The sequence below is a fragment of the Globicephala melas genome, chromosome 9, assembly GCF_963455315.2.
Source record: "Globicephala melas chromosome 9, mGloMel1.2, whole genome shotgun sequence".
In the NCBI taxonomy this organism is placed as follows: Eukaryota; Metazoa; Chordata; class Mammalia; order Artiodactyla; family Delphinidae; genus Globicephala; species Globicephala melas.
In genome coordinates this window covers 84,840,494-84,866,587 of record NC_083322.1, presented here as the reverse complement: position 1 = coordinate 84,866,587, position 26,094 = coordinate 84,840,494, and the positions used below count along the sequence as shown (strand labels likewise).

At 33.1% G+C, this 26,094-nt stretch overlaps 1 protein-coding gene and 1 long non-coding RNA gene across 4 annotated transcripts in view; one reads left to right on the top strand and one right to left on the bottom strand.

The window, feature by feature from the left end:
• LOC115840868 (uncharacterized) overlaps positions 1-26,094 on the bottom strand; it is a 128,075-nt gene that overhangs the window by 26,948 nt on the left and 75,033 nt on the right. For all 3 annotated transcript variants that reach the window (XR_009565124.2, XR_009565126.2, XR_009565125.2), the window contains one exon: positions 13,091-13,289. This is a non-coding gene — a long non-coding RNA (uncharacterized lncRNA). The remainder of the gene's footprint in view (positions 1-13,090; positions 13,290-26,094) is intronic.
• The window catches only part of PTPN12 (protein tyrosine phosphatase non-receptor type 12), an 86,064-nt gene that overhangs the window by 34,582 nt on the left and 25,388 nt on the right, over positions 1-26,094 (top strand). The window contains exons 3-11 of the mRNA XM_030834299.3: positions 6,103-6,179; positions 8,493-8,588; positions 9,386-9,424; positions 12,132-12,203; positions 15,872-15,931; positions 17,747-17,889; positions 20,573-20,639; positions 23,336-23,413; positions 23,514-23,612. Of these exons, the coding sequence (XP_030690159.1) occupies positions 6,103-6,179; positions 8,493-8,588; positions 9,386-9,424; positions 12,132-12,203; positions 15,872-15,931; positions 17,747-17,889; positions 20,573-20,639; positions 23,336-23,413; positions 23,514-23,612 (731 nt within the window). The remainder of the gene's footprint in view (positions 1-6,102; positions 6,180-8,492; positions 8,589-9,385; positions 9,425-12,131; positions 12,204-15,871; positions 15,932-17,746; positions 17,890-20,572; positions 20,640-23,335; positions 23,414-23,513; positions 23,613-26,094) is intronic.

Sequence of the window (26,094 nt, the reverse complement as noted above, 5' to 3'; positions counted from 1 at the left end):
TCAAATCATTTGTAGTTTTTTAAAATTGATTTTTTATAAAAGTTATAAAAGTTCATAACTTTTATAAAAGTTATAAAGTTTTATAAAGCTGAGTTATAAAAGATTTTTACATACCCTAGATACAAATATTTTTTCAGATATTATGATTTGCAAATTTTTTCCCCAGTTTATAGCTTGTCTTTTCTTAATGGTGTTTTTTAAAGTGTGCAAGCTTTTAATTTTCATGAAGTTCAGTTTATCAATTTTATGGATCATGTTTTTGATATTCAATCCAAGAACTCTTTGCCTAATCCAAACTCACAAAGATTTTCTCTTATGTTTTCTCATTTCATTCCTAGAAGTATTATAGTTTTAGCTCCTACATTTAAGTCTATAATTCATTTTGAGTTAATTTTTAATATGGTGTGAGGTAAGGGTCTAAAATAATCTTTGAGCATGTGCCATTGTTCCAGCACTATTTGTTGAACATTATCCTTTCTCCACTGAATTGCCTTCTTTCCTTTGTTGGAAATCATCTGACTGCAAATGTAAGGGTTTATTTCTGGACCCCTGATTCTATTTCATTGACTTATTCTTCAGCCAGTATCACACTGTCTTGATCATTATAGCTTTATAGTAAGTTTTAAAAGCAAGAAGTGTTAGGTTCCCTGTGTTCTTATTTTTAAAAAATTGGTTTGGTTCTTCTGAGTCCTTTGCATTTCCATATAAATTGTGAGATAAGCTTGTCAATTTCTGCAAAAAATCCTACTGGAATTTTGATAAGAGTTGTGATGAACCTGTGGATCAATTTAGGGAGAATTGCCATCTTAAACCATATTGACTCTTCCAATCTAAGTGTCCATCAACAGATGAATGGATAAAGAAGTTGTGAAATATATATATAGAATGTCTCTCTCCATTTATTTAGATCTTCTTTATTTCTCTCAGCAATGTTTTATGGTTTTCAGTGTACAAGTCTTATATTTCTTTTTAAAAAGTCTTTTATGCTATTGTGAATGGAATTATTTTAATTGTATTTTCAAGTTCTTTATTACTAGTATATAGAAATACAGTTTACATTTGCATGTTGATTTTTTTTTTTTTTAATCCACTGACCTCCCTGGACTCATTTATTTTAGTATTTAGTTTAGTATTTTTTTGGTGAAAACTAGGACTTTTTACATATCAGAATCTTGTCATTTGCAACTAATGACCATTTTACTACTTCCTTTCCAATCTGCGTGTCTTTTTTGCCTTATTGCTCTGGCTAGAACCTGTAGTATAATGTTAACTTGAAGTGGCAAGAGCAGACATCCTTGCTTTTGATCCATTCAAAGCAATTTCATCACTATTCAGAGATCACTTAGTTTTTTCTCAAGCCATCTTGGAGATTTGGTTTGTTTTATGGTAGAACACTGAGGCTAGTCCTATAATTAAGAAATTTCTAGATACTCTTGTGTCAAGGATGACCTGTGCTTTTGTCTCTTGAAAAGGGCTAAAACTGAGTTGGCTAGCCTTTAGAAGTGATGGATCAGGGTGTTCTGCCTATCCCAGTATTAATTATGGAGATCCTTTTATTTCTCAGACCTAGGATTTATCAATAGGTGTGTGTTTCCTTGGGGGTGACAATATATATTTTTGTTGTTGCAGTAGGTGTTGATGTTTGTTCAAGAAAAAAATGTTGCTACTTTAAAGAGCCTCTTGTATAGCGAATATTGGTTTTATCTATTTGGAATTGTGCTCTTGGGAGATTGTAGAGGCATTCTGCAAAACCATGGAGAGGAATGATTGTTTTCATTTCTTTAATATTCTTTAAATTATTTCAATTCATGTTTATGCTTAATAACAGCACCAATGAAGAATATTAAAATATGCATTATGTGTTATACACAGCATAATATTGATTTTTAAATTCTCAATAATGTACTATGATTGGGACTTCCCTCGCAGTCCAGTGGTTAAGACTCCGTGCTCCCAATGTCGGGGGCCCAGGTTCAATCGCTGGGAACCCTGGTTGGGGAAGTAAGATCCCACATACCACAACCAAGCCCGCGGCAACAAAGACCCAGTGCAGCCTAAATAAATAAATAGGTCGGGGAACTAAGATCCCACATACCACAATTAAGCCTGTGCCGCAACAAAGACCCAGTGCAGCCTAATAAATAAAAAATAAATAAAAATTTTAAAAATTATAAAAAATATATATATATACTATGATTCTGTAGTATGAAGTAGTGACTACAAAATTTGCCTGTGCTTTAGAGTTTTAAAAAAAGCCATTTCTTTTTAAAAAATTTTTATTGAAGCATAGTTGATTTACAATGTTGTGTTAATTTTTGCTGTACAGCAAAGTCATTCAGTTATACTTATATATTCTTTTTCATATTCCTTTCCATTATGGCTTATCACAGGATATTGAATACAGTTTCCTGTTCTATACAGTAGGACCTTGTTTATCCATCCTATATGTAATAGTTGGCATCTGCTAATCCCAAACTCCCAATCCTTCTCTCCCCCTGCCACCCTCCCCCTTGGCAACCACAAGTCTGTTACCTATGTCTTTGAGTCTGTTTCTGTTTCACAGATATGTTCATTTGTATCATATTTTAGATTCCACATATAAGTGATATCATATGGTATTTGTCTTTCTCTTTCTGACTTACTTTACTTCGTATGAGAATTTCTAGGTCCATCCATGTTGCTGCATGCAAAGGGCATTATTTCATTTTAAAAAAAAGCCATTTCTTTGCCCCATCTTGAACTGACTGAATCAAACTTACTGCAGAATATGCGACTCGGAAATCTTGCATTTTAGTTTGCTTTTTCCAGTCCCCAGCTGCTGTATGATTAGCCATAGGTGAAATAAGATTGGCAAAATACTGATAATTATTGAAGTTGGGTACTGGATAGATGGGGATTCATTATACTATCATATTTTTGTATATGCATAAAATTTTCCATCACAGAAAAATTTAAAAAAATTCCCAGCTTGCATGTAGCAAGCAGCTTGGCACAAGTCTTGACTATCATTTGGGAGCCACTGTTGTCATTTGGATTCACAATCCCCAAAACATTTACTAAGGATCCAGTGGTAAACCAACTATTGTACAAAGTCTCTGGCTTTGAGATACTTTGAATAGAGGCTAACATGCCACATGAATAAGGGCAGTTAGGTGGGACCCATCATTACTGGCAAACATGGTTGAGAGGAAGCTTCATATAGTTACTTAACTGTCATTGTCCTAACTACTGAATTATTCTGTTGTCATTTACCCAAAGCATAGGATTTTTTATATGTATATTCCTTATCCCAAATGGCTTTTAAAAAAGACATGTAGGATGGAATGAAATAAGAAACAAAGCATTGATAAACATGTAAACATTCTCTTTCCTGGAAACATGGTAAGGAGATACATAATTTTAATTAGAAGCTACTATGTCTTTCTTATATATCTCTTCCTACAAATTTCCAAAGAAAATTTCACCAAAAATAAATAAATGAAATCAGCAGAACTGGGCCTTTGTACTAATGTATAAAATTCGGGTCATTGGCATATAAATTAGTTATTCATTAGTTTTCCTTTTAAAAAGTTTGCTAAGAAGTTTATTTGTATCTGTTACCATTTCTGTATGTTTTTTTGTATTTTAATTGCCTTTAATAGTCATTGTCCCTGGATTAGAAAGGACCAAAATGATAGTGGCATATTACATGTTATGGCCCTTTCTAATCTGGAGACCGTGAATCTTAGATAATCCTACTACTTTAGGGTTTCATAGGCTCAAAGTATGTACCCAAATATTTATTTACTACAAAGGGAAAGATAGTAACTTCACAGTGGAGACACAAGCTGACACCAAATTAACCAAGACCAAGGTTAACCTCACAAGTAATATGACATTGACATCATGAACCCCTTGGTGTGTCTTCTCACTGAGGACACATGATTGTTCTCTGCTGTCTGGACAAAATGCATAACCTCATTCCAATCACAAGAAAAATATCAGTCATAGGAACTTTTATAGATTGGAAGAGACTTAGGAGAAATAATAACAAAGTGTATTGTGGGATCCTGGAAAGAAAAAAGATACTTTTTTTTAACTGGTAAAATTTGTATACAGTCTGTTGTTTAATTAATAGTATTGTAACAATGTTAGTTTTCTCATTTTGATAACTGTGCTATGGTTATGTAAGTAAGATGTTAACATTAAGGGAAGATGAGTGAGGGATGTATGAGATTTCTCTATACTATTTTTGCAATTTTTCTGTAAATCTAAAATTAGTTCTAAATGAAAAGTTTTAAAAAATCTATCTGCACTATCTATGACCAAGGGTTGATTTTTCTCTCTTTACAAAGATTTCATATAAATCAGTAGGAAAACATAGACACATGGGGATAATGTTCAAAGGGTATAAACAAGCAACTTTGGTAAAAGAAATACAAACAACTATATGAGAATATGCAACCATTTGCATAATTCAAGAAGTGCAAGTCTGATGTCTTATTTTTTAGATTGTCAACTATTAAAATATATGATAACACCCAATTAGTTACTCTTACTAATAACACTTGCATAAGTTGGTATATACCTTTTAGAAGGCAAGTAGCAATTCCTTTGTTAGGAACTTATTACCCTCTGGTACTGCCGGTAAGAGATACAAGTACTGCAGTGTTCATTGTAGTAGTGTGTCTAGTAAGAAAAAATGGCCCATCAGTAGTGTAGCTTGTTAAATAAGTAATGAAACGTCCATATAACATTAAAAACGAGTAAGGTGATCTGTTTTTGCTCTGGGAAGAGTTCTAGAATATATTGCTAACTGAAAAATAACAAGGTTCAGAACAACATGTTCAGTATGATTGTATTTGTCTGCTTTTTCAAAGTATATAGGTATATGCATAAGAATTTTGGAATGAAAAAGGAACTTTAATAGTGTCTTTTTTGGAAAAGAGAGAGCCCTGGAATTCAAGGACAGGGGGAGTTCACTTTTCATCTTGTATCTTTTTTTAAAAAAATATTATTTATTTATTTATTTGGCTGCGCCAGGTCTTAGTTGCAGCGCACAGGATCTTTAGTTGTGGCATGTGGGCTCTTAGTTGCGGCATGTGGGATCTAGTTCCCTGACCAGGGATCAAACCTGGGCCCCCTGCATTGGGAGCATGGATTCTTAACCACTGGACCACCAGGGAAGTCTCATCTTCTATCTTTCTTTAAGATCTAATTTTTAAAAATCATATTGATATTACCTTTATTTTAAAAATAAAACTACATAATTTTATAAAATCAATAAAATTTATATTTTGAGACCTTCTTGTAAAGATTTTATTTACCGTAAGTGGACATTACCTAATAATAAGTATCATTGGTGAAGTGCAGTATTGAGCACTTTTCATACATCATCTTAATTCATTTATTTGTCATAGTTTACTTAATTTTCCTAATTTCTTGTAAAATATGAAAGTTAGATTTCCTTACAAGAACTTTGGCAGATGTATTTGTGTATAAATGGTTAGTGTTCATCACCTGGTATGCTTGTTAAAAACTGTAGACACTTAAACCTCAGACTCTTGTATAGTAAATCTAGGATGGTGCCCAGGAATTTGTATTTTAAAAGAGCGCCTGAGATTTATTCTGATTCCAACTTAAAAACACAGCTTTACAATTAGACTTCCTGTCAATATGATGTTAGAAATTAGCCTGCTGGTACCTAGAGTCAATTTTCATTCATGGTTTTTTTTTTTTTTTAATTAATTAATTTATTTTTGGCTGTGTTGGATCTTTGTTGCTGCGCTCGGGCTTTCTCTAGTTGTGGCGAGCCAGGGCTCCTCTTCGTTGCAGTGCACTGGCTTCTCATTGCTGAGGCTTCTCTTGTTGTGCAGCACAGGCTCTAGGCGCATGAGCTTCAGTAGTTGTGGTGCATGGGCTCAGTAGTTGTGGCTTGCGGGCTCTAGAGTGTAGGCTCAGTAGTTGTGGCGCATGGGCTTCGTTGCCCATGGGAAGTCCCATTCATTGTTTTTTAAAATAAATAATTTTAGTTATTTATTTAATCTTATTTATGGTTTGTTAGAAAAAAACCCTGTTTGCCAATGGGACATAATTTATGAAATCCTTTATTTTTTCTTGTAGTTGATCACAGCCGAGTTAAGTTGACTTTAAAGACTCCTTCTCAAGATTCAGACTATATCAATGCAAATTTTATTAAGGTATGTATTAACTTTAAGTATCAACTCTGCCATATTTAATGTCTTCCTACATACTAATTTTATTAAAAATTTTAAAATTGCCTAACGTGATACCAACAGTAAAAGAAGTAAAATTAAAAGCACAGCCATGACATATTTTTATGGGCTTTCCTTCTAGCTTCCTCATTCATAAAGAGTTTTGCTTGGTTTTATGACAGTGGAGATAAAGTTTTTCTATTTTTGTTTCTTCTTTTACATTGAAGACTTATAAACACCTTGCTGATTGCTAAATCTTCTTGTTTGTCCCCTTGAGTTTAGGTACACAAATGTACATGGTCATTTCTGTTGTTGAACCGTATAGGTTGTTTCCAGTTTTTCTTGATGGTATTATTGTAGTGAAGATTGTTTTTCTTTTTTTAATGTATTTATTTAATCTATTTATTTTTGGCTGTGTTGGGTCTTCATTGTTGCCCACGAGTTTTCTCTAGTTGCGGCTACTCTGCGTTGCAGCGTGTGGGCTTCTCATTGCGGTGCTTCTCTTGTTGTGGAGCACGGGCTGTGGGCACGCAGGCTCAGTAGTTGTGGTGTGCGGGTTCTAGAGCGCAGGCTCAGTAGTTGTGGTGTGTGGGCTCTAGAGCGCAGGCTCAGTAGTTGTGGCACATGGGCTTAGTTGCTCCATGGCATGTGGGATCTTCCTGGACCAGGGCTCGAACCTGTGTCCCCTGCATTAGGCAGGTGGATTCTTAACCACTGTACCACCAGGGAAGCCCTGAACATTGTTATTCTTTTGAATAATTTCTTAGAATAAATTACCAGGGCTGGAATTACTGGGTAATACTGATTTAAAATTACAGAATATAAACTTAGATTAAAAACTTTTGGCAATTGTCACTAAGTTTCAAGTGACAGCTGAAATGCAAGATTAAATATAGTCTTTATAGATAACCTTTTTTGGATACTCTGATCAAAAGCAGTCAAGTTTTTAACATATTTATCAGCAGAGAGAGAGAGATTCAAACTGCTACTTGAGTAAATAAAAGACAGTTTTGTTCTGTTAGTTATTCTGTGCTTTTGAATCTTTCTAGTTATATGGCAGTATAATTTCAGTTATTTTATATATGGTATTTATACATTTTTTTTAAGGTTCTTTTTTTTTTTAATTAAAAAAATTATTTACTTTATTTAGTTTTGGCTGTGTTGGGTCTTCATTGCTGTGTGGGCTTTCTCTAGTTGTGGCGAGTGGGGGCTACTCTTCATTGCGATGCATGCGCTTCTTATTATGGTGGCTTCTCTTGTTGTGGAGCCTGGACTCTAGGCACTCGGGCTTCAGTAGTTGTGGCATGCAGGTTCAGTAGTTGTGGCTCGCAGGCTCTAGAGCGCAGGCTCAATAGTTGTGGCACACTGGCTTAGTTGTTCCACGGCATGTGGGATCTTCCCGGACCAGGGCTCGAACCCGTGTCCCCTGCACTGGCAGGCGGATTCTTAACCACTGTGCCACCAGGGAAGCCCCTGTACGTATCTTAATATAATATTTTGTTGAGAAAAATATTAAGGTGGTAAGAGTTATATGGTAAAATTAATATCTATGTCAACATTGAACAGTCATGGTTTCAAATAAAAACTGTTTTTACCAAAAAGTCAATTTTACTACAGTTATGGCAAAACCCAAAACGAATAGGTTAAACAAAAATTAACACGTAGGTAGTTCGTTCTTTCAGATATTATTGATGTTTATGTTCTTTAATAAGGACATTTGTTAAAAGTTCTAGGTTTTAATTGCACTTAATAACACTGACTCACTGTATGATTCAATTATGTGCTGGTTTAGTATTTTAATCCACTATTTTGTTTGATATATTCTTGGGTTTACTATTAGAGTATACATAGCAGGTGCTTAAAAAACTTTAAGTTGAATAATTAACTAAAGGTAGTTATGGAAGAATCTAGGTAAGAAAGAAGTTAGCTATTCCAGTATTATCTTTTAGAATTGATGCATGCTTTTATGTTTCTGCTAGAGTTAGCTTTGTTGCCTAGGTACTAAGGCTTTTGTTTTTAATTCCTAGGTAACTAATAATTTTAAAATTAGCACAAGGAGGTTTAATTATGAATTCTGTGCACCATGTCTAATAATTACTCAAAAGTAGTAACATTTCATCAGAAGCTGAAGTGAAATATATTTCGCCATGCTTTTATGTACTATTAAAGAAAAATTACTTGGGAATGGTTTAGGCGAAAACAGCAGTATTACTAATAAAATTTGAAAACTTAAAATTTAGGTAAGGAAATATTTTTGTTAATCATAATAAATATGAAATTTGCTTTTAACCCTTTTAGGGTGTTTATGGGCCAAAAGCATATGTGGCAACCCAAGGACCTTTAGCAAATACAGTAATAGATTTTTGGAGGATGATATGGGAGTACAATGTTGTAGTAAGTATTACATGTAATGACATGACTTTTGAGCCATAATGATATGTTAATTATAGCTAATGTTTATTAAAAAGACAGCAACTGATGGCTAGGATTTCTCATTAAATTTTGACAAACTTGTCGAAATATTTCAAGAATAGGGTGTGATAATACTTTGAATCTTGTCCTATGTCAGTACTAGTAAGACAACTACCAAATAAGATAGACTGATAGATGAGTGGAGGGAGAGCTATGTGATAAAAACAATTATTATGAAATGTTAATGGTAGAGAATAGATGGTGCCTATACAGAGTTTACTGTAAAATTATTTCAACTTTGCTGTATGTTTGAAATATTACATTATAAAATGCTGGGATGGGTAAGCAAATGTAATAACTTTTATGATCAAAGACAGTTAAATACCTTCAACCTTGATAATTTTATTAAATGTATGTAAAGTATTGCTATTTTATTGGGTAAATATCCTGAATGCGCTATTTTAATATTATGTCAAAAGATAGAAATAAGTCTATAAGCTTCAAAAAATTTAATTCAAATCAAATACATCATGTTATTTGAAGCCAATTTAATTTGTTGATATTTAGTTAGTTAGCCCTTTACTTCGAAGGAATGATTTTGATCATTTCTTTAACTCAACCTACTTTTTTTTTTCTGACAGGCCAGGCATACTTTTGCTCAGAATAAAAAATAATTCTTGAAATGTATATTTTATTGAAAAAACAAAATTGTGTTTTAACTGATATATTCTTTATAACTGATATATTCTTTATCTCATCCCACCCCCACTTCTTTTTAGATCATTGTAATGGCCTGTCGTGAATTTGAGATGGGAAGGGTATGTATAACTATTAACACTTAAAATAATTGTGGAGTAGTCTTTTTATTACTTCATTTCTAGGGATATATATTCCTGGTCTTTTATTATACTCTTAGCCCTAGTTTTTAAAATAGTTACTTCTTTTCTTTTTTTGTGTTCTGCAGTTGCTTTTATTTCATCAAAAGGAGCCAAATAATCCCCAAGCACATAAACTTTTACATTTTATAAATACATTTAATAGATTTTGTACTGTTACTTAGTAGTCTTCAAATATTTAATGGTGGTGTAAGTAGAACACTTTTTATGGATTGAATAAAATTGAGCAATAAAAATGAATTCAGTAATTCTGATTAATTTTCATCAATTTACAATTTGAATATTCTGATTTCTGTCTGCCAATACCACTACATTTTTGTAATGTTATCTCCAAAGAGAAGAAAATTCCTTAATCTGAAATTTTTAACATTGGTAAAAACTCTGTCCACGTGAAATTAGTTTCAAAACCATTGTGATCTCCTGCAGCATCAATTCTTAAGTCTTCATTTTTAAGTGTGGGCTTCTATAAATGTGAGAAACAAATCAAACAAATTATGTGATGATTTGAAGTCTCCTTATACAAAGGTAGTTCATTAGTTAAAGTAAAAAGTCATTTTTAAGTTGTAAAACTTATTATGAAAAATTTCAGTAAAAGATATGTTGCATAAAGCAAGATAATACATCTTTCAGTTATGTGAGATGTTATGATGTATAAATCATTGGAAAACTTTATTTTTACTAGTAATTTTTGTCATTCCGCTCAACCATATCATTTACAAATAGTGGAAGTATTAGCAATATTGGACAGAAAGTGAACAGTCTAAGATTAGAAAATAAACAAACTGAGAAAGTAATTAAGTAATTGTAATTACAGTACAAACTGTTAAGTAATTATCTGTTTAAGTATCGTCAGTATGTACCTCAGTACCATTACTATTAATCAGTGGTGTTAGGAAACTTAAATTTCACCTTCCTAATTTTTTTACCATTACTTTTAAGATTTAGGCTTTGTTTCTCTTCATTCTATTAATAGGCTCACACTGTATATCAGTAATAATACTTGAAAAATTAAGTTGTATTGCATGCAGAAATTTTTGAAGCTAATGTTTTTTTGATTCATAGTGTTTTGTTAGTCAGTTTTGTTGTTTTGTCAGTTAGGGCTATGAATTTGTTTGATAACCTTGACTTTGACTTAGAATGTGACCTAATGGAAAGAGCACAGGTAATAAAATCAAACAGACCTACACTTTACTAGCATTTGGAGCATGGTACATTGAACTGTCCCCTCTGAGCTTCAGCTTCCTCATCTCTGAAACGAATGATAAATTATTATAGATTATGTATATATGATGTTTAACACATTATTTTTGGTATCAATTGTAATTAGTTCATACCTGAAATATAAATACCAATATAATCATTACTCAGTTATTGCTCGTCTGAATGAGGGGCATGTTAGTCACAAGCTTTCATTCTTACTAAGTTAATCTTCTATAAATTTGTTTTCTGTTTCAAGATGTTAAAACTTTACTAGGCAAAACAACAAGAAAAAAACCCCGTCAATATAATTTAATTTTATCATTTTCTATAAACTTCTACTGGGAAATGAAGTTTGTGGCTTTAAGGCTTCTAAAATATTAATAGTATTTACTCTAAGCTAAACTGACATACTAGGCAGTTCTACTTTGTTGCCCTGAGAGCAGTATTGTCAGCTTACAGTTAATTCTAGCCTATAGGTAACAATTCCACTTACTATATATGGAACTATGAGAATTTAGTAAGAACTGATGTATTTCCCATGCCAAAGGTTTATTTTAAGCTAAATTGTCACTTAAAGGGTTTCATTTTATTGGGTCTTGGTAAAATTGCATCATTTCTTGCATCAGAATCACTGGATCCTCTGTAAAGTTAGGCTTTCATTCACTTACCTAAGTTTCTAAAATGATGGGACTTGATATTAGAAACCAATGAAAATTGAATATTCTACTATTTCTATACTTGTTTAAAATGGGAAAGTAAAAGGGGAAACTGTTCAATTACACTTCCTAGAATCTCAAAAGTGGATAGTTTAAATAATACATTATTCTTTTATAGCGTTCCACCAGTGGAACATTTGAAATAAACTCTTATTTAGTACTTGAAGCAATCATATAAGATAAGGATTATTATTCCCATTTTTACAGGTAAAGGAACTAAAGGTCAACCAAACAGTAAAATTGCTACTTGCAAAATTCTTCGGATACCAAGTGGAGTGCTCTTTCCACGATGCCACAGATTTTACACTTAACAAGAATTCAGCCAGTTATTATAGAGATTGTCATTTTACAAGCATTAAAACTTGCCTGGCAACTTTTTATACTGAATGGACCTCCTTGTGCCAGGCACCTTTTTTTTAAGCAATTTTTCTTTTTCTAGAGGAGGATCTTTGGAATCTACTCTATATACCAAGCCGGTAGCAATGAACAGTTTATACACTTATGTTAATAAGGTTCTTATGACTAATCTTGGAGAGGTCATGGTAGCCCACCTTTATGGTTAGTTGGGTAAGTCTGAGAGCTCCTAGCTCCTTGCCTATTGATGGCAGTTTTTCTGTTTTCTGGGAAGGAAGAACAACCTGAACGCAAAATATTTGTTAAAGTTCAAGTAAAACAAATGATCAATTATTTACTAACTTTTTTTTGGAAAACAGAAAAAATGTGAGCGCTATTGGCCTTTGTATGGAGAAGACCCTATAACATTTGCACCATTTAAAATTTCTTGTGTAAGTACCTATTTTTATATACATTATTTAATCAGGTAATGAGTATGTTCGACTGATAATTAAATTATAATATGGTATGAACCTGGTTTTATATAAGCCAAGCCTTCAATGTTTTAATGTAAATCTACACTTAATAAACAAACATTAATAATAATGTTTGTTTTTATACTGCTTTTAAACTAAGAAGCTTTGAGAATGACTTTTCATAAACGTATAATTTCCTTGTACCTTATTTTGTTAATTCTGTGTTATTCTTTGTATATAAGTTGATCATAAGTGTTATGTATCTAAGAATAAACGAATAACTGCTTTGAGTGATCTATTTGAAAAGTGGTATATAAAGTATTAGTTTCAAATTCAACAAATAAGAAAGATCCTTGATGACGGAAGTATAGTTTATTATGTTAATCTTTCATATCTATGTTATTCTCCCCAGAATTGTTATAATTATGTACAAAGATGGGTTTGAGAACTTCCATCCTGAAAGTAGAGGTTGATCTTTTATGGCAGAAAACTTGATATGAAACTTAAAATATATACCTATTTGATGAGCTGTGGAAGTGAATTAAATTCCAAGTTCTAAAACTAACAACACAAATCTGAGAAAATGAATTAAAAAACAAAAACAGTGAAGGAACAACAAAAAAGAAGTAAAATATAAGCTTTAGAATAGAACCAACAATTTGCTTTAGGTTACACATGAAGGTGTCTATTTTAATCACTTGAAAGAAATATACTGTCTTATTTACTCAACTCAAAATAAGATGATTAAACATACATGAAAATTAAATAACTTCCCTATATTAGTCATGGTTTTCAAGAGAAACAGAAGCAGTAGGATGTTTATATATAGAGAGAAAGAGGTTTATCATAAGGAATTGACTCACATGATTATGGAGGCTGGCAAGTACAAAATCTGCAGGGGGAGGGTGGGCAAGCTGGAGACCCATGAGGAGCTGATGCTTCAGTTTCACGCTGAACAGCAGCAGCCTGGAGACCGAGAGCTGATACAATAGTTCTAATCCGAAGGTGGGCAGGCTGAGACCCAGGCAAACTGATGTTCAGCTCCAGTCCAAAGACGGTGTGCTGTAGAACCAAGAAGAGCTAATGTTACACATGAAAGCAGTCTCCTGGAGAATCCTCTGACTTGGAGGAGGCTGGTCCTTTTTTTCTATTCAAGCCTTAACTGATTGGATGAGGGCCAGCCACCTTAGAGAGAGCAGTCTGCACTACTCAAAGTCCACGGATTTAAATGTTAATCTCACCCCAAAACTCCCTCACAGGAACACCAAGAATAACGTATGACCAAGTATCTGAGCACACCATGGCCCAGCCAGGTTGACACATAAAATTAACCATTACATTACCCATCTCATAATTGCTTGTTTTTGACTTTGTTTTCCATGGTTAAATGAAATATAATTTCTATGATTTTACTCGTCATTGGTGAATTCAAGAAGTCCTTAATTTTATGACTTATTTGTACTTAGGACTTATGAATTCCTCTGATGCTACCAGAAATTTAGTGTTTTCTAGGTTTATGCAGAAAAGGACTCAGGCTGTTTTACACAGTCCTTTATAAATACAGTGTGATTTTTGTAATGTTAACTGTAACTCCTAGTTAAATGGCCTGGATTTAAAGTATAGTCAATACTCTAAAGTCCTGGTTAGAATTAACTGTTTGTGGATTAAATTTAAAAAATTTAAAAATGCTACTGCATTTCATATTGTTTGGAATGAATAAAAACCAATACATAACCATATTGTACTCCAGTGAGGGACCACTACCCCTTCACCAGTTCAGAAAGTATTCTACAATATTAAGTCCCTAGACAGTCCAGGAAACCTAGTTCTGTGCAGCATGGTTGTGTTGAACATTTGTAAATTTAAATGTAATAAGATAATTGTAATGAATGTCACAGTTCAAGTGACCACATATAGTGATTAATAGTCAACAACAAAACAACTTAAAATTTTTTAACAGTCGGGGATCAGAAATAGTAAACAGCTTATAATAATGAATAGAGAAAAGTAAGAAATAGTTTATAATTTGGAAAAGATGAATTGACTTTTTGGGTTGGTTTTTCAGTTGCACTAAAAGGTAATTTTTAAAAGTCCTCTTGATAAGAGGTTTGATTTGATTCGTAACAGCTGGTTTGATTTGTCAATGATGGAATTAATCCATGCTGAAGAAGCAAAATTTTTCTTTCAAAATGGAAAGTAATTTGTATGGCATGTGGTTGTTTCAGACAACTCAGGATTCGTTATCACTGTTGCAAACAAAAAATCAAATTTATAAGTAGAAAGCAAGGAAGTGAAAATAACCATAGTACGTGACTTGACTATACTTGGCAATCAGAGTGTTTGAGACTGAGACAGGACAGTATCAGGAGCTCTCTTGGTTTGGGGATGAGAAGGAGGGTAAAGTGTTGGTGAACAGTGGGGAATGGGCAGGCTGGAGCTCAGTAGCATGTTGCTGTGTGTAACCACTTAGATCAGATAGCAGCACACTGTCCATGGGTCAGTCTAGCTCATTGCCTGTTTTATGAGTGAAGTTTTATTGGAGTACAACCACACCCATTAATTTATATATTTGCCTATCACAACAGCAACATAAAGTAGACAGAGACTTTATGGCCCACAAAGCCAAAAGTATTTATCTCACCTTTTATAGGTGAGAAAAGGTTAAGTCTTGGAACAATATTTTCATTTGTACTCTGTCATGATGAAAATAAAAACATACTTTCCTCTTAATGTTATTTTAAAAATATATATATTTATTTATTCTGGCTGTGCCAGGTCTTAGTTGAGGCACGTGGGACCTTCATTGCATCATGCAGGCTTCTTAGTTGTGGCATGCAGACTTCTTAGCTGCAGCATGCATGCGGGATCTAGTTCCCTGACCAGGGATTGAACCTGGGCCCCCTGCATTGGGAGCTTGGAGTCTTACCCATCGGACCACCAGGGAAGTCCCCCTGCAATGTTATTTGAAAAGTTCAAAATAAATTACTATGGTTTAAAAAATTAAAGCAGGAATAATACTGAATTTTTTTAATTAATAAAGCAGCATACCCTGTTGTTCTTGACAGTCGCTGTCCTACCCTGTCTGTAGTTTTAATTAAAAAAGCAAAAAGAATAGTTAGCTTTCTAATATATTGACAAATGATAGTAAGAGACTTTTAAAGTGATTATGTTGTCATCAACCAAAATAATAATTTGGGATTTTGTGAGTGCATCCTTTTCCTTCCACATTTGGCATCCAGTTAATTCAGAGTTGAGTGTTAGGTAGAGAAAATCAAGCTTAATGGAAAGATAAAATGGTTGAAGATGTTTGTAGGTACTAAGGAGTGACATTTTGTTTGTAGGTGTTATTTCTGTTACATGATTCTGGGGATGGTTGTCACTTTGCAAATATTTTGTTGGATGATAGACTCCTAGCTAAGTAATTGGTTAACAGACACTTCTGTTTATAAATAAATAAATAAATAAAACCTAGATAAACAAATTGATGACTTCTAGAATTGTTGTTTTTATAATTATCAGGCATACCTGGAATTTTAAAGATTAATTGCATATGGTGGACTTTAAATATGAGGTTATTGTTTGTTTTGGTGTGTATGTTTTTGTTTTAATGTTCTACTGACTCACAATCGTTTCCCTTTACTTAGGAAGCTGAACAAGCAAGAACAGACTACTTCATTAGGACACTCTTACTTGAATTTCAAAATGTAAGTATTTTCCATTTAGAGATAGTTTCTAAGGATAGTTTTTAAAGAGAGGATATATATAAATAGTATACTATCTTACCTTACATAGTTAAGGAGGTTTGTTGATTTTTTTAGTTATATAGTTACATTTACATTAGTTACATTTTGAGCCTTATGTTTTATCAGTTAAAGTTAATATAATTACTTACTTAGAACAACTTTCCCTAAAATAAATTTACTGTATTTGGAATAGTTGGTTTCTGTGCTGCAAATATTTTTCCTCTATTGCAGTAAACAGATTATAGTATTATTTACATAATTATTACCCACTTTTACTAGTTTACAATTTTTTAGAAAGAGACAAGCCACTATTAACGCTAAGTCTTCATTTAGATATAACTTGTTTTCACTGGAGGCCCATGACTTCAGTTTCAGAGCTATATAAAATGATAATTTCTCCAGGAAGGAATCAAAGAAAAATCTGATAGACATTAGAGAATGCCTATCAATTCTTCCTCAATTTCTCTGTTTTTATTATCTTAAATTTTAAATCACTATAAGTAATTAAGCTTGGCCATGACACTCATCATTCTTCCCCAAACAGTGCATTGTAAGCATACTTAACAACTCCTTCCTGTTTATAAGTAGACATGGTTCCAGTACTCTTAGCAACCCTTGACCTGACTAATCATTTCCCTTTAGTTGAGTCAATTATTATCATTTGGCTGCTATTTTTAAATCTATAACATTAATTATAGATACCTTACTGAATTTCAGTATTGTATCACGCATTTCAATCCTCCTAGCTTCATAGTGGTAGGTACTGTTATCTCTGTTGCCCATAGATGAAGATAAAGAATCTTTGAGAAGTTAGGTAGCTTACCTGAAGTTATTCAGTTAATGGCAGAAGTAGAATTTGAATACAGTTTTACCTGAATTCCAAGCGGTGCTCTTTCTATTAAACACCAGAATAGCCATTCTCAAAACATTCTGATGTCAGGACTCTTACATTTTTAAAAACTGTTGAAGATTCCAAAGAGCTCTTGTTTCTGTGGGTTATATCTTTTAATATTTACTATATTTGAAATTAAAACTGAGAAGTTTTTTTAAAAGCATGAATATACAAGCAGACATTCCATTACCTTTCCAAGTGATGACATCATCCTAAATCATATAGCCTTGAGAAGACTCTGCTGGATACTCAGGAGAGAATGAGAATGAAAATGGCAAATAATACCTTAGTATTATTATAAAAATAGTGTGAAACTCACAGATCCCTTGAAAGGGTAGGGAGATGGGTGGCAGCCCACACCATAATTTGAGTAGGTTTGGGTTTGGACAAGTTCGTTTCTAATTTTCTTTTTGGTTTAAATAGTCTATTAGTCTTCTGATTACAATAGATTCTAAAACAATGCTTATAGTATATTGCTCATCCATTTAATACTGTAGATTAATTAAGTAGTATACATAGTATAATGGTTAAAGTGTAGGATTAGGAAGTAAGACTGCCTGCTTTCAGATCCCATATCTGTCACTTGCTGTGAAACATTGTGCATGTTATTCTTTCTGTCTCAATTTCCTTACCTATAAAATGAGGATAGTATTAACAATACCTTCCCCATGGTGTTACATGGGGATTAAGTAAATTGTTACATGTGAAGCCCTTAGATCAATACTTTATACATGATAAATGTAGGCTATCATTTTTTTAAGGAAGTGCTAAATATGAATTACATCTCTTAGAAATGGCAGTAAAGTGAGATTTGCAGCTTTTCTGTATGCTTTAAAATTTGCAAGTGTATCTTCATAATGGCTGAATTTCTGTTATTCTTGAAGGAATCTCGTAGGCTATATCAGTTTCATTATGTGAACTGGCCAGACCATGATGTTCCCTCATCATTTGATTCTATTCTGGACATGATAAGCTTAATGAGGAAATACCAAGAACATGAAGATGTGCCTATTTGTATTCATTGCAGGTACAGAAAAATTTTCTAAATATTTAAATACTTTGAAATATAGGTGGCATTATAATATGGGTAATGTATGATATTTTGAAACCTAAATTTTGGAATTTCATTAGATAGGTCATTAATGGGTTTCCAAATAGTAAAAGCTATTTGAATCCTGAGGCAGCTTTTCTTCTCTTAATTTTTATTTTACGGTCAATGCTTCTAAAAAATTTAAAACCATAGTACTTATAAAACTACAGTTTATCTTTTTAAGTGACTTATATCTCATTCACATTTGTTATAAAAAGCATCAATGAATGAAATTTTTCAGACTCAGAGATTTACTGGTTAATTAGTTAAAAGATATTAGTGGAGATGGAACACCAAAGATAGTTTTCTTAGCCATGTGGTTGGATTGTGATGCCTTATATTAGTGAAGTGAAAGGGCTTCTTTTTATTTATGGGCCAGAAAGGTGGCTTGCTGATGGAGATGCGGGAATAAGTTAACAATCTGGTTAATTAAAATTATTTTTCTGTAGTTAATTCTGTGGTTAGTTGACTTTTTAATTAAGTAGTTAACTGGTTAAAAAGATCTATTTAATTATAGAATTAAAAGATAAAGAAATTGCTTTGGCTTAACTTCTTTACAAGTTAGTTGAAATTATTTCCTGTTCTATTAATATTGTCCAGTCAATGTACATAGTTCATAAATCCAATTTGATAGGAAGATTTTCCTTTAAAAAATAAATTGATCATTTAATATTTTTGAACCAAACTAGTATGGTTACTGTAGTGACTTAGATAGCACAAACATAAAAGGAAGAAGTCACTCACAATCCCACTAGAGATGACCACTGTTAAAATTTTAGTGTATGTGCTTTCAATGTGTGTATAGTATTTTTTTTTTAAGAATGTTTCCCCATTTCATATATTATGTACATCTCTCTAAGTCATATAAATTTTCTTCTGGAATACATTATGACTGCACTGTATTTTATATTTAACCTCCATTTCTTGGCATTTCATTTATTACCCCATTCATTTTCAGCTATTTTAAACAACAATTTAAATATCCAGTGGCCAATCTTATGGTGAAATCGTTGAACACATCTGTAATTCATTAGAATAGATATCTAAAAGTGGGATTTCTAAGTTAAAGGACATGAACCTTTTCATACCTTTAGTATATATTTAAAAATTTGTTATCCATAAATTCGATGCTCATTATAATTAAGCATACCACTGCTGGTTTGTTTGTGGGAATGCCCATTTCCCCATATTTTTCCCAATACTTTTATCTTTTTGTTTCAGTGTCAGTGTGACAGGCAAGCTTTTTTTTTTCTTGGTCATTTATATTCTTTTGTGATTGCTTGTTTGTTTACTTTGCCAGTGATTTTCATCTCAGTAATTATACATTATGAATTCTTTATATATCTTTATATGTTGAAGATGTTAATGTGTAGTCATGTTGTAAGTGCTCTGGTTTTTCATGGTTTTTATTCTGCCTGTGTTTTACCATACATAATTGTGAATATCTTCATTAACGATTTGTGTACATTGACATATGCTTAGAAAGTCCTTCCCTAACACAGTAGTGCGTAAAAATACACTTGTAGGTTTTTTTAAACATTATATTTTTAATGCATCTGGAATATTTCTGTGATTAAGATAAAGGGTAAGAATCTAATTTTTGCTTTAACTTTCCCTGTACTATTTATTGAATGGTCTAGTCTTTCCGCTTTAATTGGAGAATCCACCATTATGTAATAAATACTTGAATATACTCAAATCTGTTTCTGAATTTTCTGTTGTGTTGCATTGATCTGGTTTTCTGTGTCTCTGTAATATCACACTTTTAACCATCAAGTTTTAAATGTATATCATTTAGCCCTAGTAACTGTTAACTCCAAAATTTTAGAAACATACTAAGTTGCTTATAATGTACTTTATCAGGAATTCTTAGATTACATGTTTAACAAACTGCTGATACTTCTAAAAGTTTCAAAATACACATTAAAGTGCTGCCCAACTTTTTTTCTGCCTAAAATTATTCTAGTGATGTCAGTAACATCTTTAATTACTCATGGTGATTCTCAATACTTAAGTGCATATGCCTCCCTCTAGCTGAAAATCAGTTGCTTTAAAGTATTTCTGTCATATTTTAAGATAACTAACCTGTGGTATTTTACTTTACATTCTCCAGGTTCTATTAGTTTTTCAGGAGATTAGAGAGCATTAGTGGCTTTTGTTTCTTTGGTGAAATCACTGCTGGTGTTCAAACCAGTTTCTAGGGCTTGTAGCATTCTTCGTCTTTCCTATACCTTTTGCAATTGAAATGATGTAGTTTTCTCCTCTACTCTAAAGCACCAGAGCCATCTAGAACATAGTATAAATTTATATCTGCAAGGTATTTTGTTAGCTAGACAAGGTTTTCTGAGGCAGACAGACTTTCAAAGTGAAGGCTTCTAGGTATTCTGTGAGTTACTTTTGGAAGTTCCTTAAATTAAATGAAAACAAGATATAAATCTTAATGTTAAGGATGTTTGCCATGCATACTCTTTAAGTTGTAGTTTGTTTACTAAATAAGTAGAATTTTGTCAGATTTCTTAAATGATTTTTTGCTTCTGAATATTAACATGTCCACCCACATGTATTTAACGGTTCTTTTACCACAAAAATCAAATTGTTTTTTCAAATTTTATATCTATAGTGCAGGCTGTGGAAGAACAGGTGCCATTTGTGCCATAGATTATACGTGGAATTTACTGAAAGCTGGGGTAAGAATAATTTTTATGTATCATTATATCTAGTTGATCTGTTATGATTTTCAAACTTGATAATTAATTGCAGTAAATTATAGCATATGTTTTGTTATACATATGTTACTTTTTTAGAAGTAGCTTTGCTATGTAAGAGATAAAGGCAGTGAAAGGTATAAATGATGCATATTACCTTGAGGTAATACACTGGGCAGCAAGATAAACATATTGTCATCCATTTGTTCTGGATGAATTAATACCTACATTAGGCATGTAAACTCTGCATTGACTTTTCCAAATACAGCACTCTTGTTGCCTTTTATATGTATTCTATGTATAAGTATAATCAATTCAGTAAATATTTATGCCTAACTGGAAACATTATATAATATGGTGGTTAAGAATGCTAATAACTGCAGCCAAACGTCCCAGATTAAAACTCTGGCTCTCCCATTTACTAGCTGTGGGATCTTGGTCGATTTACTTAATCTCATTGTGCCACAATTTCTTTATCTGAAAATGGGAATCATAATGTTAATAACTCAAAGAATTAAATAAGTTCTTAAGAAAGTTTGTAAAGTTCCTCAGTACTATGTGTGACATGTAGCAAGTGCTAAATTTAGTGTTTGTTTCTCTTACTATCCCTGGTATTATTGTTGCTACCAGTACTATTTCCAAGAAATTGGGTTTAATACTATTGAGAATATAAAGACATAGCCCTCATTACAGATTTGAAAAGCACAAGTCTCCTCATTGTATGTAGATTTGGTTTATTTGCCGGTTCTATAGTATGTTTATTTTCTGTACATTAGGGAGAAGCTTTTATTCTTCATAGCTTTATAGTTTCTATGAATTTGTCAATCTATGTCATATAAAATAGGAATAATAAAATATTTAGTTTCTTTTTCCTTCTTTCTTCCTTCTATTCTTTTTTCCCCTGCCTTCGTTCCATTTTTCACTTTTGCTTAGGGAATATTTAATTGTTTTTAAAGTTTATTTATTTATTTATTTTTGGCTGCATTGGGTTTTCATTCCTGCACGTGGGCTTTCTCTAGTTGCAGTGAGCGGGGGCTCCTCTGCGTTGCAGTGCGCGGGCTTCTCATTGCAGTGGCTTCTCTTGTTGTGGAGCACGGGCTCTAGGCACGCGGGCTTCAGTAGTTGTGGCTTGTGGGCTCTAGAGCACAGGCTCAGTAGTTGTGGCTTGCGGGCTCTAGAGTGCAGGCTCAGTAGTTGTGGTGCACGGGCTTAGTTGCTGTGTGGCACGTGGGATCTTCCCAGACCAGGGCTCAAACCTGTGTCCCCTGCATTGGCAGGTGGCCTCCCAACCACTGTGCCACCAGGGAAGCCCCGGAGTATTTAAATTTTAAACAGTTTTTCAAAAAGTCCTCTGTTAAATTTCATTTTTGTATTCCCCCTAAACAAATCATCTCCTAACACTTGTATGAAAATTTTTAAGTGAATAAAAATGCTAGATTTTAATACATTTTAACATAAAAGTCAAAGATTAAAATTGGGGGGGCTTCCCTGGTGGCGCAGTGGTTGAGAGTCCGCCTGCCGATGCAGGGGACACGGGTTCGTGCCGCGGTCCGGGAAGATCCCACATGCCGCGAAGCGGCTGGGCCCGTGAGCCATGGCCGCTGAGCCTGCGCGTCCGGAGCCTGTGCTCCGCAACGGGAGAGGCCACAACAGTGAGAGGCCCGCGTACCACAAAAAAAAAAAAAAATTGGGGGGGCAAGAGGCATTTGGTTGAATACTAGCAAACAAACATCTTGTCATTTCAAAAGTTGTGTATTTTGAACACAGTCCCCATTTGATTGAGTTTGACATAACATAAATATAATCTTAAGCCTTAGTTTAGGAAATGATATAAAAATCTTCTGGTGTATATAAAGACTCCCAAGCAGTGAATCTGGAAATCATGTTTAACTCTTCTGTCTTCTTTATCACTCCAAAATATTCTTGTTGATCACCAAGTTCTAGTAATTCTGCCTCAGAAATGTGCCTTAAATCTACCTTTCTGTTTTTTTGGACTGCTTCAGTAAGCCTCCACCAGTTTCTCCGCTTTTCACTCTGTCATCTTCCCTGCTACAAAAGTTACCCGAATATCAGATCTGCCCTTGTCATGGTTGCCTATTGCAGTAGTTATAATTCCAGATGTACAAACGAATTGTCTAGGATGTTTCACAGTCTCCAGAGATGTAGCTCTCTTAGCTGGTCATTATGTAGCCAGCCCAGGAAACACTGGCCTCTAGAATGCGTTCAGACTCTATTATGTTTGCAGTCTGATGCCAAGTAGCCTTATTTTTTCTCCTCCTTTGAATTGCTCTCCTTCTTTCAGTCTTTTAGTCAGTTTTATCTACATCAAGCTTCTCAATTCCCCAAATAGATTATACATTTAATCCGCCATGCTTATGTATATTTCACTTTTCACTCACACACCAGTGTTAGTCACAGCATGTTTATTCGCACTGTACGGCAACCATACGTTGGCTGGACATTTATTTGTTCACGTATCTAGCTCACTAGCTTGAGTGCTGAGTGTCAAGATTCGTTCTTGACTAAGCACAGTCTCTGATGCATGATACATAGTGCTCAATAAATTTTCAGTTACCCAGCACGTATATAAGGTCTGTGTGAAAAGCTGAGTTGAAGACTATTTTACTGTTTTTTCTGAACAGTTGTCCACAGTTCATGTTTTAAATTCTTTGTTTTAGAAAATACCAGAGGAATTTAATGTTTTCAACTTAATACAAGAAATGAGAACACAGAGGCATTCTGCAGTACAAACTAAGGTATAGTTTTTTGTTTCACTTTATAAACTATATTTTTATAAATGCCTTCTTATTTTTTTTAATGTCTTTCCCCTTGTTTATCATTTCATCTCCCTAATAGGAGCAGTATGAGCTTGTTCATAGAGCTATCGCCCAACTGTTTGAAAAACAGCTACAACTATATGAAATTCATGGAGCCCAGAAAATTGCTGATGGAGTGGTAGGTATTCTTCACCTATTAATTTTAGAAAACTTTTAACCAAGATGTGATATTTAGCTTTTTAATTGCCATCTTGTGTTTTATCTGAGAATATCCGTTACAGTTATTATTTTTTTTAACTTTGATTTTTTAACTCCTTTCCTTCTTCCTCTTTGAATCTCTATTGTGATGGATATATAATGACTCCACTACAAGTTAAATAATATTCTAAGTAAAATATAGTTATGAATGTAGATCTCAGTCAAAAGTTATATAATTCAATATTGTTTCAAGTGTAAATTACTTTTAACAAATTAACTGCATTTTTCTCTCTCCTCTTCCATCCAACCAAAGTAATTCTAAGTTGATTCTACATGAATTTTGTTTTGTTCTTGGTCATGATGATATAAAGCTTTGTCATTATTTTGTACGTGCTTTTTAATCATGTAGAAATATAGGACCATAATTAGGTCCCTTTGGGGCTTGTTTTAGTTCACTGTCATTTTAGCGTTAGAATTTATTGGATATTCAAACTTTTGACCTGACAAAAATACTCTTTTCTCACAGTGTTCTCATTTCTGCCTCTTTTTAAAGTATTTCTCTTATTTCCTCTATATATCGTCTTATCCTTGAAGGTATCAGGCTGTTTTTTTGGATGAATTTCTTTACATCTTTATTATTGAATCTAAGATGACTATCGCATGATAAACCAATTTAGCCTCAATAACTGAAGTAAAATGAGGAAATTAGTAGCAAAATTTATAACCACTGTTTTCCTTTTTCCCCTTTGTATGGTTTTGGTAATTTCCAAGACTATTTGAAATTTCTTGGTGTTACAAATGAGAGATTTGTTAACCAAATGCTTACCTCAGTGTGTTAAAATAATCTAATATTAATCCATGGGTTTTTGGGACAGTGTATTTCCTTTATTAGACAGGTGATAGTTTCAGATTTTTAAGATTCATATGTGACCTCATTCTTATTTCCCTTGTTAACATAGAAATCATTTTACAACTATGCCTCATATTATGATCTCTCTTTTCCCTTTAGTTTAACTAAAGCCTGTTATAACCTGTGCTCAATGAAGCCAAATATTTTATAATATAGAATAGAATGCTTATATACTACTGTGTATAATTTTATCTAAATTGAGACTCCTTTAGTATTTCAAAAGCTAAATAGGCTACTTTTTCTTTAACCTTTAATTGAAAAATACTTCTGTTTTTTTCCATAAATGCAATATTAATTTCAAAGTTAAGGTTCTTATGCTTCAGAGTTATACCATTTCCTTATTTCTAGAAGTGAAAAAATTTTTTAATGTATAGAAAAATTTTTTTTTTTTAAATTAATTTTTATTGGAGTATAGTTGCTTTACAATGTTGTGTTTCTGCTGTACAGCAAAGTGAATCAGCTAGAAAAAATTTTAATTAATTTTTATGGAGATATAATTGACATGTAACATGTTACTTTCAGGTGTACAACATAGTAATTCAATATTTGCATATGTTGTGCAGTTATCACTACAGTAAGTCTAGTTAACATCCATCATCATACATAGTTACAGAATTTTTTCTTTTTGTGGGGAGAACTTTTAAGATTTACTCTCTTAGGAATCTTCAAATATAAAATACAGTATTATTAACTACAGTCACCAAACTGTACATTATAGCCTGTGACTTACTTATTTTATAACTGGAAGTTTGCAACTTTTGAGCCTGTTTCACCCACTTTGGGCCCCACCAACACCACCACCTCTGGCAAGCACCAGTCTGTTCTCTGTGTCTATGAGTTCCGTTTTTTGTTTTTTGATTCCACATATGAGTTCATACAACATTTGTCTTTTCTCTGACTTAGTTCACTTGACGTAATGCCCTCAAGTTCCATTCATGTTGTTGTAAATGGCAAGGTTTTATTCTTTTTTATGGCTGAATAATATTCCTGTGTGTGTGTGTGTACACACTACATTTTCTTTTCTTTTTTTTTTAATACCACATTTTCTTTATCTGTTCATCAGTGCACAGTTGGGTTGTAAATGATGCTGCAGTGAACATGGGGGTACATCTATCTTTAGTTAGCGTTTTTTATCTTCAGTTAGAGTTAGTGTTTTTGTTTTCTTCAGATAAATATGCATAAATGGAATTGCTGGATCATATGGTAGTTCTATTTTTAATTTTTTGAGGAACCTCCATGCTGTTTTGTATAGTGGCTGCACCAATTTGCATTTCCACCAACAATAGACAAAGGTTCCCTTTTCTTTACATCCTCTTCAACACTTTTTTCTTGTCTTTTTGATAATAGCCATTTTGACAGGTGTGAGGTCTCATTGTGGTTTTGATTTGCATTTCGCTGAAGGCTAGTAATGTTGCACACCTTTTCATGTTCCTGTTGGCCATCTGCATGTCTTTTTGGAAAAATGTCTATTCAAATGATCTTCTCACTTTTTAATCGACTTGTGTTTTTTTTTTTGGCTACTGAATTATATGAGTTCCTTATATTTTTTTGG